The 13,267-nt window shown below is 51.6% G+C and overlaps 1 protein-coding gene across 3 annotated transcripts; it reads left to right on the forward strand.

Moving 5' to 3' along the window:
- Nucleotides 1–523: 523 nt before the first annotated feature.
- ACKR3 (atypical chemokine receptor 3) lies at nt 524–12,778 on the forward strand. Of its 3 annotated transcripts, none has more exons than XM_036858353.1 (3): nt 548–647; nt 1,775–1,817; nt 10,686–12,777. In XM_036858353.1, the coding sequence occupies exon 3, from the start codon at nt 10,712–10,714 to the stop codon at nt 11,798–11,800; it is 1,089 nt and encodes a 362-aa protein (XP_036714248.1). In that variant the 5' UTR covers nt 548–647; nt 1,775–1,817; nt 10,686–10,711; the 3' UTR covers nt 11,801–12,777. The 3 variants fall into 3 exon arrangements, with proteins under 3 accessions (XP_036714247.1, XP_036714248.1, XP_036714251.1); XM_036858356.1 differs by having other exon boundaries at nt 551–647; nt 1,775–1,870; nt 10,686–12,778; XM_036858352.1 differs by lacking the exon at nt 1,775–1,817 and having other exon boundaries at nt 524–647; nt 10,686–12,776.
- Nucleotides 12,779–13,267: the final 489 nt, after the last annotated feature.

Here is a 13,267-nt window from a genome sequence, read left to right on the forward strand (position 1 = left end):
GACAACCCAGGCTTAATAAATCAACACCGAAGTTCAGAAGTTCAGAGCAATTTGTCTTGGGAACAAAGTCTTCCCTAGAGCTAAGAGGCATTCAAAGGAATTCTTGGTGTTAATGGGATTATTAAAGATATACCTGCGACCAGATAAATATTTGATGATTTTGCAAAGCACTAGGGTTTCTTTGCCTATTTTTTTTTTTTTTTTTCTGCTGACACATCTCCCCCCGGGGTCTGGACCTTGTAGCTTCATTAAACTTTGCAAATGAAGGCAGGCTGGGGTTTCCCAAGAGTGTGCTTGTGTGGGAGAGCTTGGCCGGAAATGACAGATCGGGGTTTACAAGAGGGGTGTGTGTGCGTGGGTGCAAGTGTGTGCGTGCATGCAAGCGTGTGTGTGTGTGTGTGTGTGTGTGTGTGTGTGTGTGTGCGTGCGCGCGCACACGCACAGGGAGGGGGGTAGCTGGGGGAGGGAGGGAGGAGATGCGGGTTACAAAGCTGCCATCTAGAGGCCGCCTCCCTGCAGTGTATATAACGCAAGTCTGCAGCCCGAGAGCTCACACTTCCTGCAAAGCGCTCAGCCCTAAGGCAGTGAGCGCAGGAGCTGGGAAGGCGAGCCCTGAGCCCTAAGCCGGAGCGGAGCCCAGCCGGGAGGTAAGGAAACTGTGCTGGGTCAGCAGCCCTGCTTAGAAAGGAAGGGAGGATGGCGGGCAGGGGCTCTGCTCTTAAGCTAATGGTCTTTTTCAGAGCTCTTCTTTTTTATAAGCTGCGATGGGTGTTGGAGAGTCTGCGGGTCTGGTTTCTGAAAGCACAGGCTGCGTGTCGCAGGGCTGCATTGCAGAGTGCGGTTGTTCACTTGGGGCTTCACCTCGGCTGCAGAAAGTAAAAAAGGGCAGTTTTCTGAAGTGGAAGGCACTCTGTGTGTGTGTGTGTGTGTGTGTTGGATTGAGGAATCGGGGGTTTATTTGCAAGCAGAGAACTTCACAAGAAAGCAGACTGTCCATTCAGCTTGCTCAAAGTTGGCACTGGGGTCAGCTTGGCACCACTGCCTACCTGTTTTGCTTCTGGTATATCCACTGGGAAATAGAATTGGCAGTGAATGTGTAATTCCAGAAAGATGTACCATTTATGAAGAGGCATCCTTGAGCGAAGAAGAAAACTGGGCTGAGAATCTCTTTGGGTCCAGAGTGGGTTTGAATTCACTGCTTTGGAGGATTACCAGAGCTTGTAAGTCCGGAAGCTATAAGGGTGAATGTTAAATACAGCTCGGTGGTCTTGTCTCTTGACTGCATCCCTCCTGATCTAATTTGAGTATCTATTGTTCGCTCAGAAGGTGTTAAACCCAACTTCAGTTGGAAAAAAAAGGCACACACACAAGTCTAGGATTTTGCAATTTAATTATACTCTTGAAGTAAAACGAATTTTGTTCGATTATGTTAGCCCGCATAAAGGTTTGAGGGGTGACGGAAAGTAAAAACTTTGCAGTGAGGTCAGGGTTGGGTGGTTAGCCAAGACTTGTAAAAGTCAGACTGGCTGTCTCCTTTTTTCTTTCTTTCTTTCTTTCTTCCTTCCTTCCTTCCTTTCTTTCTTTCTTTCTTTTTTCTTTCTTTTTCTTTCTTTTCTTTCTTTCTTCCTTTCTTTCTTCCTTTCTTCCTTCCTTCATTCCTTCCTTCCTTTCTCTCTCTTCCTTCCTTCCATCTGTCCTTCCTTCCTTCTTTTTTCTTTCCTTCCTCCTTTTCTCTCAATTCATTTGCTCACACCAGGATAATTACGTTTTCCAGATGTAGAAGAGGCCTCCCTGAAATGGTTTACAGCCCTTTGAAGGTATTTGATGCCCTGACATCCCCTGAAACTTCATTCTGCAAAATCTCAATGTGGTAACTTTTTCTTTTCTTTTTAAATGTGCAGATGCTGCCTTTGGGTCCCTTTATTTATTCCAGGAAAATGCAGAGATCAAATAGGCTTGTCTGGAAAGGAAAGTGGAGGTTGCTGGTGTCTGTGCTTAACTTCCCATAGATTTTAAATGGATAAACTGCTTGCCCTTCTTTCATCAGCCCTTGAGCTTCCCCAGATGCAGAGCCTTTTTCTGAAGCAGAGTTGCACATGGGAGCTCTAGCTTGGAAACAATTTGCTCTTTTTTCCCCAGTCTCTGCCATAAACACTCCAGTGTGCACACAACTGCGGAGCCTGATGCCACAACCTCCTGGAAACCGGGGTGGGGGAGGAGGGCTGCACGGGATTAGAGTAGAAAAGCAAAAGAAAATTGAGAAATGCCTGTATTTTGCCGCCCCTCTGATGTTTTTAAAGGGGTGTGCGTTGCAATCGTAGTTTTAAAAAAGTTCCAGAAGGTACAGCCGAGGCAGCATGACGATGCTTAACTGAGTCAGGGCTTCGGAGGTGAGGTTATCCCATGTTAACAGCAAGTCTCGAGAGACTGGAGAAGGTATTATGGTTTCTAATCAGGTCCAGAACAGGCAAAGTATAGGCTTTCTGGATGAAAAAAAAAAAAAAAACCCAAACAAAAAAAAACTACTTAATCAGGAACAGTGGCTTTTTGTGTGATCACTCCAGGCAGAGAGGTTCCCGTTTTCCAGGAGACACGAGGGAAGTTGGTCACTCAAACCTGAGACTGAAAGGGAGTCATTCTGTGAGCCCCAAGAGTAACTCAGCACTTGAGATGGTTCTCAGTGATTTCGCAGAACACGAATGGAATTTGGGGCTAGAAAGTATTTGTACTTTTCATACAGGCAACCAAGGAACTTGGTTTTACTCAGGAGCAAAAACAGTATTAGAAGGGCTTCCAATCGAATTGCATGTGTGTAAGTGGAAATTTGTGTGTCATGTCAAGTGTTTTTAAAGTCCAGGAAATTGTAGCTCTGGGACACATATGTTTTATTAAAGTAAAAGCAAGCAAGCAGAAAGGAAAAAAGGGGGAGTCCTCTGATTTTGAATACTTAATGGTTTTCTGCAGGGAAACTTTGGTTACATAAGAATCTACTAACTTAGAATTGGAAAAAAACAAACGTTGTTGCTTGGCTCTTAAAGTGATGAGAGAATTACATATTTTTATAGTGAAAATTTTGCTGAGCCCCAAGTAGGTTTGGAAGCTGACCCCTTTTTTTTTGTTCCGAGCATTTAAAGGTGGAGGGGCTGAGACCACCTCAGGTGGCCTTGGACCGCTCTTGGTCAAGGGACAGATAAAGGTGCAGGGGGCCGCAGGGGGACCGCACGGTGAGGGCTCTGCCAGCCAGGTAGCTACCGTCTTCCAATTCTCTCATTGTAACAGAAACCTTTGTCGGGTCTTCCCTTAATTTTGTCTAAGATTGCGTCCTGTTCTCCTGGGAACCCCATTGTGTGTAGCCGGAGGTGAGTGGCTGTCCTGGGCTACCTCATCCTGATCCTAAGCTGGGTGGGAATCAGGGCTCTGGTTACACCCATCAACCCAGGCGGCAGCCTTTGTGCCGTGGGAATCTCTGGATCTGCCCTTCTGGGTCCAGCACCGCTTCCCTGTGGGCTGCGAAGCACAATAGAACAGATCAGGTTTCTGGATGTGGGGTTCGTTTTATCTCCCCAAATACTTACAGTGGACAAGGTTGCCCTGTGTGTCAATGTGTAGTGTGTCTGAGGACTCTGGAAATAGGTGGCCCATATGTGAATTAGGGTTTGGATTTTTCTTTCTCTCTCTCTCTATATATTATTTTTTTAAGTTCTCAAGTGATTCAGAGCAATTCTTTACTTGTGTAAAATAAGCAGTCAGGACAGCATCGTTCTGTCTGCGCGACACGGGGTGGGGGACAGACCTCCCCCATTCTGCTCTCAGCCCCAGCAGGTGGCCTCCCAAGCTTGGGCTGAAGCTTTCCTGGACATTCCCGTAGATTGAATGCAGGATTGCTAAGAAGTGAAACAAACCCCAGTGATGTGCAGTTTCCTAATGACCTTTAGAGAGGATGCGGGCCCTCTTTATGCAAATTGCACTTGGCTGAGTAGTAGAAGGGGCAGGGCTTTCACAGGAGACCAGGGCCTGAGTGCCACTGGAGAGTCCCTGGGGAGTGGGGAGAGTGAGTGAAGAGAGCTGGTATCAGCCACACCCCTGAGATGGCTGGTCCTGCTGCCCGTCTGACCTCAGTTTCCAGGTGCCCAACAGCGAGATTAGCCGAGCCGGGTGATCTTGTTGGGGCAGCACTGAGTTGCTCCGTGAAATTCCACCCTGGGAGTACACAAGTCCCAATTGCAGAAGACCAGTAAAGAAGGCCACCTGCAGGCAGAGGTTCTGGAGGGCCCAGAGGGCCCCTTGGCGTCCGAGCTGGTGCCCCGGGCGGCCTGGCACTGCATCCTGGCACTTGCCTCCAGTCCGACCTGCACCCAGCCTCCAGCGCAAGCCTTCTCCGTGGTTTGTGTCACCTCTTTCCCCCTTTTCTGCCCCGAAGCCGGTCCCTCGCTCAAGGCCTTGATGGTTCCTGTGTGCACGGGCCCCGCCTGACTGTTTCAGCCAGATTCGGTGACCCTCCTCATGGCATATCACTGAGCATCCCACCACCCCCTTTCTACTTGGGGGCCCCCATCAGCCACTGGGGTGGAAATCCATCACCATTGTGCTCGAGGGCTGTCCAGCACCACCCGCCTGCCTTCCTGACCCTCTCGGTTACTTGGCGAGTTCCTGGGGGCAGGCGGGTGTGATGGTTCCGGTTTGTTACGCCCCAGAGCAGTGCCCCTCACAGAAGGGGCTCCACAAACATCTGGGGGCATAGAAACCAGTGATGTTTATCTTAGCTCTGTGAGGATTTCAGAAAAGTCTCTTCTGGGCCTCCATTTCCACTGATAACCTCAGATTTCTGGTCTTGGGGGAGCTTGATTCACTGTCGATTCATTGACTCTGAATTCATTGAACACCTACTTTGTCCAGGCGCCATTGCTAGCTGCTCTGTACACAGAGAGTAGGACGTCGTGGGGTGGGAGCTTGAGGAGGCGGGGAGACACGCCGATAGCCCAGTGACACAGAATGGAGATGCGCCGCCGGGCTGGGAGAAGGCGGGAGAAACAGAGGGGATATTTGGGATGGAATTGATTTGGGACAGGAGGGTCTCAGGGGTTGGTCGGGAAGGGTCTTCCAGGATTGTGATCGGAAATTGCAAACATACTGAAGGCAGTTTTAGGGAACACCGGCCAGATACCTGAACACGTGGCAGTCTGTGTCCTGGAGGGAGTGACTTTTGGCCAGTGAACGGACATATTCCTTGCAGGCCAAACTGCCACCCCATGGGGGCCCTGAACTTGGAGATTCTCATTCTGGCTTTGCCCCCAGCTGGCCTGGTGAGCTCAGGGCAACCATTTGGAGGCAGCTGAATGTGTCAGGCCGCTTGAAGCAGCACAGTGGTTGCCAAGGATACTTGATTGATGAATAATAAGCCTGAGAAATGAGTGGTGCATCTCCCTTCCACCATTTGGGGATGCGAGTGTCAGATGAGCTCCTCTACAGATCCCAGGCCGGTGGGGGAGGGGGGATGGACGGACGCTGGTCCTCCATCCTCAGGCTGTAGGAAGATCCACTTCCTGTCCTGGCAGAAGTGCAATGCTCTCCGGGAGCAGGTGTTGGGCATGGAATCTATGGGAAGTGATCCCTGGAGGGGGGTTCGGTGAGATAAAGCAGTACGTGTTGGGGCAAAGGGAATGAAAAGTGATGATTACTGCTTTGCTCTCAGTGGGATCTCCCCGGTCTAGAAAAAAATGGACCACGAACCTTTATTGTCCTGTGGAACATTCCTCCCTCTCTCCACATTTACAGATTCTTGATGGCAAATTTCAAATCATACAGAAGTGTATAGAGTAGAAACTACAGTTCCCCCTTTGTCCCCTCATCCCACACTCCCAGCCCAAAGTTATACTTACTACAGATCTTCTTCCCATTCCTTTACACACATATATTTATCTATAAAAATACACATAATTTTGGTTTGTTTTTTTTAACGTACATGAGATTACGCTATGTGCATAAGTGTAACTTTCCACGTTCGTAAAAGTAGGTTTCCTATTTCTTTGTACAGCTGTATTATATTCCAGACAGTGGTTTGCTGTCCTCCATGGGTGGACATTTATGTTGTCCCTAGTTTTTTGCCGGTTTATAAATAGTGCTTCAGTAAACATTCTTGCATGTACATTTGGGGACCTGAGAATATATATTTTGAGAGGAGAACGTGTGAACTTGTAAAATTAAAGAACGGTAAGAATCTTTTATTCCAAGCCCCATTTTTTTCCTTCCATCAGGAATCTTTATGCAGATGTTATGACCTGTGTCAGAAGTGGCCTGTCCTTCTCCTGTCCACCCCGGTGGGGGGCCTGGCCCACAGGGAGGCAGGCGGTGGGCAGGTGGGACTAACACCCAGAAGTCCCTCCTCAGCTCTGGCCCAAGCTGACGGGAACGGAACTGCTGGTTTATTCCAGCAGAGGGGGTCTGGTCCCAGTGTATGAGGGCGTCTGCTCCAGGCCCCGGGGTCTGTGTCAGGCCCGCAGGTCCTTCCCGGTTGGCACAGGCAGTGGGGCCTCCCTAGTGGATGGGGTGATCCCCACTCCCGCTTTTCCTGGATATGAGACTCTGGTGCAGGATCTCAGGGGGTTTGAGTGGCCCCAGGGGGTCAGTGGGAAGCATCCCTCACCCCCTCCTCCCTCAGGTTTGGCCAGGCCTTGGGGAACCAGGGGCCTGGGTCGATATTTCGTAGCTGCTGTGTCACGTCTTTGTTCGGGTCAGGAGCTCCGAGAGCATCACTTGTTAAAACCTAAGCCAGTGACTTAGGAAGATTCTTGTCTGCAGTGGGGCGGTGAGGGGCGCACACCGTTAGCCCCAGACCTCCGGGACACGCGCCCAGACGGCCACGGACCACATTTGACGTAACATGGCAGATTGTCTTTATATCATAATATTCTCTTTTCTGGAAAGAGCCCTTGTTTGTTTCCAAAACAGAATGCATGTAAAATAACAAATGACCGGAGCTACGCTATCGTCTGGCGTTCTTTCTTTTTTTTTTTCCTCTTTAGCTTCCCATTTAAATCTGGGAAGGACTGGATTACTGCACTGCTTGTTTAACCTCCTCTCTCGGTGCTTCCCTTCCTTCTCTGGACCACTGGAGCCTCTGCCCTGGGGTCGGGGTGGGTGGGTTCCCCAGCAGAAGGTTGGTGGTCAAGGCGTGGGCCTCTGGCTTCATCTCCTGGGCTGATGGGTGATCGGTGATGGATGATCGGTGATTGATGATCGATCAGTGGGGCCAATGGGCTTTCAAGCTCCAGTGAGGAGCCCCCCCAGCCTCTACTCTCCCCTCAGCCCTTTCTGGAAGATTCCCTCATGCTGTCCAGGAGGGAGGGGAAAGGACGGCTGCAGGGAGTGATGTGCCCGGTTCACAAGTAACATTTTGGGCTCAGAGGACCAGTGATCACTAAATCAGGTTTTCATAACCCAGAGGGCAGAAACCAAAGGACCGATTCCGGGTCCCTGAGCCCTTTCCCACCTCGGCTCCGGCTCAGGGAACACCGAGGGCTGGCCCAGGGCCCGTGGTGTGAGTGTGGACGGTCTGTCGTGAGGGAGAAGTGGGGTCCTAGAGGGACACAGACGCCTGGCGTTTCCCGGAGGTCCCTTGCGTGCATGCGTCCCTCTGTCCACACTGAGCAGTGCCCCGCCACCTGGACACTGCGGGGCACAAGGGTGTCCCGGCGAGCAGAATGACTCCTTGGGTCGCAGACGGAGGTGAGGACACAGCATCCAAGTCAGGCCAACAAAGGCTGGGGGTCCTTCCTTTTCCTCCAGCCCCTGTGAATGACCCAAACGCCAGGGTTTCTGGCTGTGTCCGCCGAGGCCTGCTAGGGCTGTGCCAGTGCGGGCAGACGAAGGAGCCCCAGCTAGGGGCCAGCCCGCCTTTGCCCACCTTTGTGGGGCTGTGGCTGGTTCTCCAGCTGAGCTTCTCTGCTCTGCAGGGACTCGGCTCAGATGAGGTCACGGGGTGAAAGCGCTTTATAAAACTAAGCCATGCTGCAGACGTGTTTCATTTTAAGGAAATGGGGGGAAAGTGTCACCACGCTAGAGCCAGGCGGGAGAGGAAAGCGCAAATCCTCCGTTGCCCTCTGCTGGGGTCAGGGGTGCAGCGGGCACGGTCAGCTCCAGGCAGGTGGGCAGCCCGGGCAGCGGGAGGGGCGGTAGGACCTCGCAGGCTTGGTCTGGGGGTGGTTGCCTGCCCTGAGGCCCATGCAGTGGGCCGGGGGCCTGGCTTCTCAGAGGCGCCCTCTGTGTGTCCATGTCCCCTTGGGGTCCTGGAGCTGCATCTTAGGACAGGGCATTCCAGAGTCTCTTAACGCGAGGAGTTTATTTGTCCTAACTTGACCTGGGTGACTCTGCGTGGGTGCGCTACGGGTCAGGTCTTGCGACAAGTTGGTGGTCCCGGGGCCCGAGGGTCCTCCTGGCGGGGTGACTCTGAGGACACCAGGCTTCCCGGTTGCAGGGCCCGCGGTTCCAGCCGCCTCCGGGGAGGTCCAGGCGTCTCCATCAGCGGCAGGGGACACTGAGGCGCGGTCAGGTCACCTGGAGGGGAACCAGCGGCCACTTACAACCCACAGAGGAGAAGGGACAGGAGCCTGAGGGCTGTCTCCCTAGATGGGACTGAAGAGCAGGTCCTGTGCCGTGAGTTTGGAGGCAGCCCTGGGAGGCAGCAGACGGTCTCACTTCTTGGGATTCTGTTCATGAAGCCTGGCGGTGAGAGCATCAAACCGCGCTCTCTGCGTGGCTCCTGCGTCGCCCTCCAGGGCAGGACGTTGCCCATCAGCTGGGAGGAGTCAGCTTTGAACGCGGAGCAAAAGCTAAGTGAGCCTGTGCTTTCTAATAGGTAAAGAGACGGGGAGGGGCGGGGATGAAGTTTTGAGCTTCTGCTTGTGTTCGGTTCTGTCTTAGGCCCGTGCATTCTTAGGTAGCTCCGTGAGATGGGTGCTGGTGTCCTGAGAAAGCAGCGGCAAACGACAGGTTAGCTAGTCTCAAATTAAGCACTAATGAGTGAGGAACCCGAATCCCAATCCAGGAAGGTCTGATCGTCAGATGGGTGCATTCCCAGCTGGGTCTCTGCAGACCCTTAGCCCAGTCACCTGGGCACTGAGCCAGGGACCATAGTCCTCATCCTCTGGGAGCTCTTCTATGTGGCCTGGAGTCCACTTTATTTTATTTTTTTAAAAAATTACTTAATTTATTTATTTTTGGCTCTGTTGGGTCTTCGTTGCTGCGTGTGGGCTTTCTCTAGTTGCGGCGAGCGGGGGCTACTCCTCATTGTGGTGTGCAGGCTTCTCATTGCAGTGGTTTCTCTTGTTGCGGAGCATGGGCTCTAGGCGCATGGGCTTCAGTAGTTGTGGCACGCGGGCTCAGTAGTTGTGGCTCGCGGGCTCTAGAGCGCAGGCTCAGTAGTTGTGGCGCACGGGCTTAGTTGCTCCGCGGCATGTGGGATCTTCCTGGACCAGGGCTCGAACCTGTGTCCCCTGCATTGGCAGGCGGATTCTTAACCACTGCCCCACCAGGGAAGTCCTGGAGTCCACTTTAAATGAACTTGGCAAATAAGCTTGACTCATGGTCAGTCATTACCTGCAACAGGTGAAAAGGAAGAACAAACTCCTACCTCTAGGAGATAACTCCCATCAGGGCACCCTCAGGTTGAATAGTTTCATTTTACATCTTCCTTCCCGTAGTCATGCAGTGAGGCTGCCATCCCATGGCGGGTGGTGGAGGGATTTCAGGGCCCTTGGGTGGACCAGTCAGCAGAAGACAGCCCAGCCCTGGGCAGCTCTCAAAGCTGGCGTTTGTGGGGGAATCATTTCCAGGCATAGTGGTGCCTCGGGCCTGGGTTCTCCTTGGGTGTTAAAATGGTGACAGTTGAGAGAGTGTTGACCTCATGCCGGGTCAGCAGGGAAGACGAGAAAAGTCAGCCCCTCCAGAGATGCAGCAGGTGGTGGTTTTTGTGCTTTGGGTCTTGGCACCAGTTACTCTTGAAGCAGTTGGACAAATAGAAGATGGAAAACTAGGCAATGGCCCACACTTTGAGACAGCTGGTTGGTTGCCCTGAGTTGTGAACCACATGGCAAATTCAGAGGCTGCAGGTTTGGGGTGCAGTGAAGCTGCAGGGCATGCCACACGCTGCCCACATCTCCAGGGGCCTCCTGACTGCAAACCGCAGTGGACCTGAGACAGGCGAGCAGGACACTTGTAATACACCAGTGCCAGGAACAGATCCACCCCGCCGCTCTTGGGGACGTAGGTGAGATGGCTCTGCCATCCCCAGCAGAGAATGAGCTGGCCCCTGGGCCTCAGCACTACTGGGCCTGGGGCTCAGTGCCTGATGTACCTCTGACCTCTGGAGTGTGTCGGTTTCACACCCTGGGCACAGCCAGGCTGGCGATGTCTTGAGAACACAGCCCTGCAAAGACAGAGAAAGCAAACATTGTTTCTCTCTTTGAGAGAGATGGATTTAGATTCACACGGATGTAGAATCTGGGTGTGTTTTCTTTTGCAGATTCTGTTATGTTTGGTTTCTTCTCTCCTTTCTTTGCAAAGATACTAGGGAGCTACGGGGAAACCGCCGAGCACACGGGGGCACTGGGAAAGCGTTTTACAGATCCGGAGTGTTTGCTAACGGAGCCATTCTGGTCTTCCATCCTTTCGTTTGCTTTTGCACGTAGGCCGTTTGATCGCTGCCCGTGGCACCATGGATCTGCACGTCTTCGACTACTCGGAACCGGGGAACTTCTCCGACATCAGCTGGCCGTGCAACAGCAGTGACTGCATTGTCGTGGATACCGTGCAGTGCGCCAACATGCCCAACAAGAACGTCCTGCTGTACACGCTCTCCTTCATTTACATCTTCATCTTCGTGATCGGCATGATCGCCAACTCCGTGGTGGTCTGGGTGAACATCCAGGCCAAGACCACGGGCTACGACACGCACTGCTACATCTTGAACCTGGCCATCGCCGACCTGTGGGTGGTGGTCACCATCCCGGTCTGGGTGGTCAGCCTCGTGCAGCATAACCAGTGGCCCATGGGCGAGCTCACGTGCAAGGTCACTCACCTCATCTTCTCCATCAACCTCTTCGGCAGCATCTTCTTCCTTACGTGCATGAGCGTGGACCGCTACCTCTCTGTCGCCTACTTCACCAACACCTCCAGCCGCAAGAAGAAGATGGTGCGCCGCGCCGTGTGTGTCCTGGCGTGGCTCCTGGCCTTCTGCGTGTCCCTGCCCGACACCTACTACCTGAAGACGGTCACGTCCGCTTCGAACAATGAGACCTACTGCCGGTCCTTTTACCCCGAGCACAGCATCAAGGAGTGGCTGATCAGCATGGAGCTGGTCTCCGTGGTCCTGGGCTTCGCCATCCCTTTCTCCATCATTGCCGTCTTCTACTTCCTGCTCGCCCGAGCCATCTCCTCCTCCAGCGACCAGGAGAAGCACAGCAGCCGGAAGATCATCTTCTCCTACGTGGTGGTCTTCCTCGTGTGCTGGCTCCCCTACCACGTCGTGGTGCTGCTGGACGTCTTCTCCATCCTCCACTACATCCCCTTCACCTGCCAGCTGGAGAACTTCCTCTTCACGGCTCTGCACGTCACGCAGTGCCTGTCCCTGGTGCATTGCTGCGTCAACCCCGTGCTCTACAGCTTCATCAACCGCAACTACAGGTACGAGCTGATGAAAGCCTTCATCTTCAAGTACTCGGCCAAAACGGGTCTCACCAAGCTCATCGATGCCTCCCGAGTGTCGGAGACCGAGTACTCGGCTTTGGAGCAAAACACCAAGTGATGCGCTCTGCACGGCCTCCGGGACGTGTGTGCTTGCTCCCAGCAGGGCACCGGGCTGCGTCATTTTCCACAGTAAAGCAAAGTGGCTTCAGGCTTGATGCCGCAGTTGCGTGAAAAGGGGAACGTGTGTCCCTGTGGCTCCTTTCTGTCTCTCTCGTGCCAATGTGGCTGTCTGTCGCGTGGCCGTGCGTCCCGACAGAGTGGCACCCACCATGTGGGGCTGTGCCGAGGAGTCCCCACTGCTTGTCACACCAGCTGCGGGACAGGCTTGCCTGCACTTCTGTAAAATAGGACTTTCCTGTGCTCCCTGAAGGTTTTATATGGTGATTTGTATTTAAATCTTAAGACTTTATTTTTCTCACTCTTGATGTACCTTCTAAATGTATTTGAAAGTTTAAATATATTTTAAATATTGTATGGGAGGTATAATGCTGACATATATTCAGTGTTGTAGTTTTGAGATTAGTTTGACTTCCGTTTTGACTAAGGATGACATTAATTGTTAGCTGTTTTGAAAGTATATATATATATATATATATACACATATAAATATATATATATATACACATATAAATATATATATATAAATATATGCCAGTCTTGGCTGAAATGTTTTATTTACGATAGTTTTATATCTGTGTGGTATTTTGGCCCGGTCTGGGATATGGAACGAAAACTGCTCTGTAATGCAGTTTGTGACATTAATATTATTGTAAAGTTACATTGAAAATAAAGAAAGCAACACTATTCCAGTCTGTAACACGGCGCACAAAACAAACCTTGTATTTCAGAGAGTTCTTTCCATTTGTAAGTTATTTTTTTTTAATAAAGATTTTTTTTTCCTAAAAAGGTGTTCGGGTCTAAGTTTTAAAAGCTTGTTTGGCATTAGGTGGCATGTTTGACAATAATACAGACATTTACAGCATAGATGATCAACCTAATAAATGTGTTTAAAGAGAAGAGTACTACCATAAAGGCAAAGCCCAAGAGATTAACTTGGATGAAATGATATAAAAGGAGAAAAATTTGAGTGTGAGTGTTTTGTTCTGTTTTTAAAATTCATGCCCTGTGTTTGAGGGAAGGGAGATGGTCGGTAGGTGCCCCTGTCAACACAAAGTTGGTGCAGAAGTGTCCCCACCTGCTGTCGGCCGAAGGGTTTGGGTCCCAGAACTGATCCTCATATATGCCCCGTGTTCCCCCAGGCCACACGACATGGGCCTGGAACCTTCCCTGCCGAGGTTCTGTGGTTTAAGTTCTTTCTCTTTCTCTGGTCAAGACAGACTCTTCACTTAACAGATAACCCATCCATGACCCTCTTCTTCAGGCCTTGCAGTGACTACATTCCTGGCCTGTGCATCACCAAGTAAACCCACTTCACTAGTAGTTTGAAAGAGCGCTCTCAGAATGGCCGCTCCTGCTGTGCCCTCACCAGCTCTACCTGGGCCACAAGAGCAGCGGGGGCTTCAGC

Source organism: Balaenoptera musculus, chromosome 7, assembly GCF_009873245.2.
Source record: "Balaenoptera musculus isolate JJ_BM4_2016_0621 chromosome 7, mBalMus1.pri.v3, whole genome shotgun sequence".
Classification (NCBI taxonomy): Eukaryota; Metazoa; Chordata; class Mammalia; order Artiodactyla; family Balaenopteridae; genus Balaenoptera; species Balaenoptera musculus.

Excerpts from the sequence above, each read along its gene's own strand:
- ACKR3 (XM_036858352.1), top strand. The coding sequence starts at position 10,712 with ATGGATCTGCACGTCTTCGACTACTCGGAACCGGGGAACTTCTCCGAC.